At 41.9% G+C, this 6,817-nt stretch overlaps 1 protein-coding gene across 1 annotated transcript in view; it reads left to right on the top strand.

Moving 5' to 3' along the window:
* The first annotated feature begins 1,233 nt into the window (after positions 1-1,233).
* The window catches only part of PDZK1 (PDZ domain containing 1), a 6,474-nt gene continuing 890 nt past the window's right edge, over positions 1,234-6,817 (top strand). The window contains exons 1-7 of the mRNA XM_072356636.1: positions 1,234-1,518; positions 1,837-2,089; positions 2,964-3,100; positions 4,376-4,571; positions 4,802-4,998; positions 5,486-5,680; positions 6,325-6,624. Of these exons, the coding sequence (XP_072212737.1) occupies positions 1,309-1,518; positions 1,837-2,089; positions 2,964-3,100; positions 4,376-4,571; positions 4,802-4,998; positions 5,486-5,680; positions 6,325-6,624 (1,488 nt within the window). The 5' untranslated portion in view covers positions 1,234-1,308. The remainder of the gene's footprint in view (positions 1,519-1,836; positions 2,090-2,963; positions 3,101-4,375; positions 4,572-4,801; positions 4,999-5,485; positions 5,681-6,324; positions 6,625-6,817) is intronic.

Below are 6,817 nucleotides of genomic sequence, written 5' to 3'. Positions count from 1 at the left end.
ATAATGAGCTACACAAGACAATTTCATTGTATCATAAAAATGTAGAATATTTTAGGTTGGAAGGAACTTAAGGAGCTCATCTGGTCCAACAGCTCATGCTAAACCAGGCCAACTTAGACCAAGTTTATCAGGGTCTCATCCAGGTAAGCACCTCCAAGGATGGAGATTCCACAGCCACTCTAGGCTCTTGTTCAAGTATCTGAAATCACCAGTGATTAAAAAGCTGACCTTACATCTCTCTAATTAGAATTCCCCTCGCTGTGACCCGTATCTGTTGCCTCTCATCAGTATTAACATCCAAGAATAATAAGGATGTGTGTTTTCTACACCATCCAATTAGGCACTTGAAGATGCAAATAAGATCTTTCACTTACCTTCTTTTCCCAAGACTGAACAAACCCAGCTCTCTCAGCCCCTCTTCAAACAAGTTGCGCTCCAAAACCTAACCCACCCCAGTGGATTAGCTTCAGTATGTCAGTGACACGGAGAGCTCAAAACAGCAGTCACGCATAGCCTTACAAGTGCCAAACAGCAGGGAACAATCCCTTCATTGACTTGCTAGATACATTCTGATATTGCCCGCTACCCAGTTGATCTACACTGCAAAGCTACACCAACTGATGTTAAATTTTGCAGGACAACATGTAAGTGCACAAACTGTCTGCTGACCAGCCAGCAGCCAGCCTATGCTGTCATTATATGTGGCTTAGATATAGATTTTTTTTCCACTTTTCTCTGTTAAATGTTTTGATATTTCTGACAGCTCCTCTCTCCAGCCTGTTGAGGTAGCATCCCTAACCTCCATCCTATCGACTGCTCCCCTCTGTTTAATAGTATCCATCACGTTTGTTGAGGATGTATTCTGCCGCAGTGACCATGTCATAAATAAAGATGTTAAACAGTATCTATCGGTACCAGTACCAACCCTAGACATTGTCAATAAAAAGCAGCCAACAGCTGTATTGAATACCACCACTAAAAACCCTCCGAACCTAATGGCTCAGCCAATCTTCTGCCCACCTACAGAATCTGCTTATTCAGTCCATATGTCAGCAAGTCATCTACACTTACTGTATGAGAGACTCTCTCAAAGGTATTGCAATAGTTAAGGAGTACATCATTCATCATTCTATGCCTGTCACAGAGCCGGTCCATTCATCTTGGAATTAGCAGGTAAAAAGCATTTAATCTCCCTTTGCACAGCTGGATTTCCCAGGAACCCAAACCCTAAGGATTCTGAAGCAAACTGTCTCAGCTTACTTTTTTCTTTTTTACTCACAATTACTTTTTCCATCCTGTTTTGTAGAGATGACTTCTGCTCTCCAGCCCCGAGAGTGCAAAGTGACCAAAAAAAGCAAGAATAGCTATGGATTTTTCCTGCGTGTGGAAAAAGACACGGCAGGACATCTCATCCGGAATGTGGAAAAGAACAGCCCTGCTGAAAAGGCTGGCTTGAAGGATGGAGACAGAGTCCTCAGGGTTAATGGTGTGTTTGTAGACAAGGAGGAACATGCGAAGGTACAAATCTGTTTAGTCTGGAGGCTACATCACCTCCCACGATCCAGACCCGCTGTCACTATTGGAAGCTTTCTCTTCCATTTCTATGGCATCTTCTGCTGGGGGAAGTCCAAGAGCTGAGTCAACTGCTCTGGATACCTCTCTGCATCACTTATTATCCATCATGGGTAGGAAATGCTTTTGAGGTGCCTCCGTAGTGCATCAGCAGAGGGATGTGACAACAAAACGAATAAAGAGTGTAATTCTTCCTGGGGAAAGCTTTTAGGTCAATCACTCTGCTTGAGTGATTCACCTTTGATTTCACCTTGTCCATTACAGGTGGTGGAGATGGTGAAGAACAGTGGAAATTCTGTTGCATTTCTTGTTCTGGATGAAGCATCTTATAAAAAGGCAGAAAAGGAGGGAGTGAATCTGGAAGAGCTGGGTCAAAAGGTGTCAAAAGGCAAGAAGAAGGAGAAGCAGTCCATGCTGCCCGTGGCCAATGGAGCAATCACTGCAGTTCCACAACCACGACTCTGCTACTTAGTGAAGGAGGAGAAGGGGTATGGCTTCTCCCTAAAAACCACAGAAGGTGAGAGCCTAGGGAGGACAAATGGTATGTACATGACAGCTGGGGGAGGAGGGTTATACACAAAATGCTCTTGCTAACGGAAGGGAAGTAAGAAGCAGCAAGATGGTTTCGGACCCATCTCCAGTCTATTTCTGTACAACATATGGTTTCCTGAGGACCATATTTTTAATGGGGCGGGGGAAAAAAAAAGAAAAAGCCACCAGAGCAGTGGTTTTCATTTACCAAAACCACTTCCGCAGGTGATGCTTGAATACCAAATATACCCTCAAACTGCTGCTTGAAGTCCTATTCTATTCCTCCGAGTTACTTCAAAAACTAGAACACAAAGTTCTAGCCAGCCAGGTGGGTAATAAGACCACCAAACGCTTCTCCTGATTCATTCAGTTTAAAAAGTAAGGAATTTTCAGTCTCTTTCACACCTGCCTTTCTTACAAGGCTAGTCAACAGAATAGGTAAACCTTCAGGAAGTCATCAACTACGAACAGGATATTTCAGAACACAGTATAACCAAAAGATCAAATGCCTTTCAGACACAGGAAGTGTGTAAAACAGCACTAAAAACAACTCCTCTCTTAAAACATCCAAAAAAAAGTCCCTTCCAGCCATCTTCATCAGCCCCTTTGGCACTCTTGGAAGAGAAATAAGACTGTTTGAGTTGCAGTAAAAAGAAAACCCATCTCCCTTTCTCACAGAAGTGCTATTTCCTGAGCAGAATAAGAGAAATAAGAGACACTGAAGTGGTGGTGCCACTACAATACGCACATAAGCAGAGACTTAAGGATGTCTAAGGACATCAGTGCTGAATCTTCTTAGCCATCAAACGCAAACATGTTTCGGTGAATTACTCCATGTAATGAGCTGTCATCTATTTCAGGTCACAAGGGGTTGCTCATAGTAGATCTGGCATCACAAGGAGCAGCTGCAAAGGCGGGTGTCCAAAATAAAGATCGCCTGATTGAAATCAATGGAAAAAACGTAGAAAACGACACACATGAGGAGGTGGTGGAAAAGGTATTTGTTTGCATACTGATTCATCTTCTGTTCTGGCCCATTTTCACAGCAACTTGTCAGGCTTACTGAGGAGGCAGGTCTGCCTAGTTCAAATGCTTCACAGCAAACCTTGGAAGCTTCTGTTTATACGTTACCAACACAGCGGAGTACCCCTCTGCTTTGGCTTTGTTGTCGTACAGCCTCTTGAACTGACTCTGAATGAACGCTGCTGTCAAAACAGGCCAAAGAATTCTAAGTATGAGAATTATACGAGTGCCAGAAACCGTATTAAATAAAACATGCTCTGTTCCTAGAAACCCTGGAAATTCTCCCAATAGTAAGAGGGCAAATAATTAAATGTGGCTTTTAGGGCAGGAAGAGGAGTAACTCCCTGATGATGCAGGCAGCATGGAACAGGGTGAATGCATGATTTTAGACAGCAGTTCCTTTATTCTACTAAGAAGCCCAAGATTAATGTAAATTACACTGCAAGTAATTTTGCTGCCCGGCCTCAGCTGCAAAGAACATTGCTAATGAGACTTCCAGTTCTCCACTGATGGCACTGCTAAAACATAGCTGGAGCTGAAGAGATTTCAGAGGGCTGGTCATGCTCTGGCATTCTAGCAACACAATTGAGAGCACACTACTAACTACAGAGCTGTGCAACACCTGTGTTTTTTGGGGCAGCAAACCATCGACTGCAGTCACATTCATTCAAATGAGTGAAGAGGACACCCACTGAACTAGAAAGCAGTTTGAGACAGATAGAATTAAAGGGAGAGGATGAACAGACCAAAAATCTTCAGAGCCAGTTATACAGGGACACTGAAGCGGGACAAGAGTGTGACAGAAATGTAACACTAGGGCAAAGTTAAGTTATCTGCTTGTTGATGCTACAATCCAAAATAGTGATATGGATGGCATGACATGTATGTCCTATAGAGTTTCAGGTTTAGATGAGAGTCAGGCACTATCTACTGAGGCTTAATGGATTTTACTGCCACCCCATGCCAACCTTATGGCTGTTAGGTAGCTCAATTCTACAGCTAGTTATTCAGAGAACTGGAAAACAGTAAGAAATACAGAATGTTTCCTCATACACATGCAAGATTTTCTTGACACGGTCCAAATTACTAAGAAAAGAAGGAAAAAAAAACCTATCGTAGCCTCGCCCAGACCTTCCAGCTGATGCAGCAGCAGTACTCACACCACTAGTGTATCACTAACCCAGTTACTGATGCAGCTACAGTTGCTTTTGAAGGGGTCATATCTGTGACTGTACATGTACTAATGCAGGTAAAGAAGTCTGGAAATCACATTATGCTTCTACTTTCAAATGAAGAAACAGACCGCTATTATGCAAGCCAGAAGATGGTGCTGAGCAAAGAGAATGCCAACCTGAAACTCCTTCCTCATAAACCAAGACTTATTGAGCTTCAGAAAGGAAAAAATGGTTATGGCTTTTATCTACGGATGGAACAAAACACTGGTGGTAAGAACCAAGCTAGCACACAGGCCATGACATTTGCCATACAGTTTATTCCATTATTCCTGTATGGTCTGCAGACCTCATTCTCCTTGTATGGCTACTTAAAAAGCCTGTATCAGGGAAGCTGTCTCAACCTCAAGCACGATTTCAGCAATACCTTTTACCACACAAAATACCATGATGCTTACCAAACTGTCCTTCACAGCCATCTTCTTTTCCCCTTTTGATCTTAGATCACGTAATCAAAGATGTCGATTCCAAGAGCCCAGCAGCCAAGGCAGGTCTCAAAGATGATGATATCTTGGTAGCTGTCAATGGTGAGCGAGTGGATGCACTGGATCATGAAAGCGTAGTGGGAAAGATTAAGCAGTCTAAGGAAAAAACCACACTGTTGGTAGTGGATAAGGAGACTGATGCCATGTATAAAATGGTAAGTAAATGCAAGCTACTGCTAAGGACTCATAACTTATCATTAAAAAGAAACAGAAACAGCAATGAATCAGTCTGCTCTGACAGAGACTTGTTCGTCTTGCAGCAAAGGCCTAAGACACATCCAGATTTCAGCAACACTCCTTGCACTTGTGTACCAAGTCACTAAAGATCCACATTTTTGGCCTCTCCCATGTTTTCAGAAGCACTGCTGGAACCATTCTAAATTTGAATGTACCGTAAGAAAGGCTGGAATAGGACAGCAAAATCAGAATTAAATTGTTGTGTAATCTTTTATGAGCAATGCAAACCTTGTCACATGGATCAACATTGTAGCTTTCCACTTAACCAGACATTAACAGCAAAGTAGCTCATTGCAACTTGTATCTGAACCATTAGAAGGTTTCAAGCACAACATATTGAGCAAGAAACCTACAGATTTCACAACAGGTTTTATATTGAAGTTTTCTTTGTCACTGTTCTTTCAGGCTCAAATTTCCCCCTATTCATATTACTACAAAGTACAAGACCCAGCTCCAGCAAAAACAGAGGAAAGAGTGGAGTTGCACACTGAGCAGAAAGTGAACCACAAGCCAAGAGTCTGCAAGATGGTAAAAGGGCCGAGCGGATTTGGCTTCAGTTTAAACATGGTCAAGAACAAACCTGGACTATTCATTAATGAGGTACTAATATAAGATAATCAATAATGAAAAGCTTGAGTATTACGTTGGGCAGCCTTCCTCCTTTCAGCCTGTAAATGCACTCAAGGAAAAGCACAAGAAAAGACAAATCTCCAGATGTCTTAGATCTAAGTCTTAGATAATTGTTAGAAGTAGTCAGACTGATATTGTAGGACCAATATTAAAATATACAGCAGAAAACCTCATTCCTCTTATTGTACTAGATATCTAGAAGGAAGGGAAATCCAAATTCTGTCTCACATTTTACTTTTATTTATAAAGCCGATATGCAAAAAATTGTATTTTAAAGTAGAGATTTTTGAAGTATAGAGTACCCTGGAAATGTAAGAGAACTTTCCCTTCCACTTCTCAGAATTTCACAGCTGGCAAGAGCGAATTGTCTGTTATCTCAAATTATATCTGTGCCTTTTGTTTTCTTGAAGGGAGGAGTTTCACACATCTAAAGAATACGTCAATGTAGTAAAGTTAAATTTAACTTACACCGTCCAGGCCTATTATCTCTCCCAATTCAATTCTGCCCCCAAAATCTCCCTGCCACGCTTATTTTGGCAACCTATTGAACCATCAGTTGCTTATCCATCTTTTTGACATCATGCTAATATTGCCATTTGAACTTGCCTTTGCAGGTACAAAAACACGGACCAGCTGACGTAGCCGGGGTAGAAAATGACGATGTTTTGGTGGAAGTGAATGGGGTAAACGTGATGAATGAGCCCTATGACAATGTCGTGGCAAGAATCAAAGAGAGTGGTGATAAAGTAACGCTACTGGTGTGCAGTAAAGATGCTTACAAATACTTCCAGGACGAGAACATTCCCATCACAGACTCTATGGCAGATTCATCCCATGACACTTCTGAACCTCCTGCTTATACAGAATCCTCAGTAGCAGAGTCAGAGAGAACCTCACCTGAACCAAGAGAAAGGGTAAGTATTACAGTATTAAACAAATGCTGAGGGATCACTGAGGAGATAACAAAAGAACTTCTTTTAACTGCTGCGTGTAACTGAGCTAGGAGCTTCAATTTTTACAAGTCAGTCCAAGTTATCAGTAAGGAAGTTGTGATGTGATTACTGTAAACAGTTCTTTCTTTCCCCAGGCATAACACAGGTGAATATC

The sequence above is a fragment of the Excalfactoria chinensis genome, chromosome 1 (genome assembly GCF_039878825.1).
Source record: "Excalfactoria chinensis isolate bCotChi1 chromosome 1, bCotChi1.hap2, whole genome shotgun sequence".
NCBI classification, from domain to species: domain Eukaryota; kingdom Metazoa; phylum Chordata; class Aves; order Galliformes; family Phasianidae; genus Excalfactoria; species Excalfactoria chinensis.
Note: the sequence above shows the minus strand (reverse complement) of the source record. Positions and strands in the feature narration are given on the sequence as shown.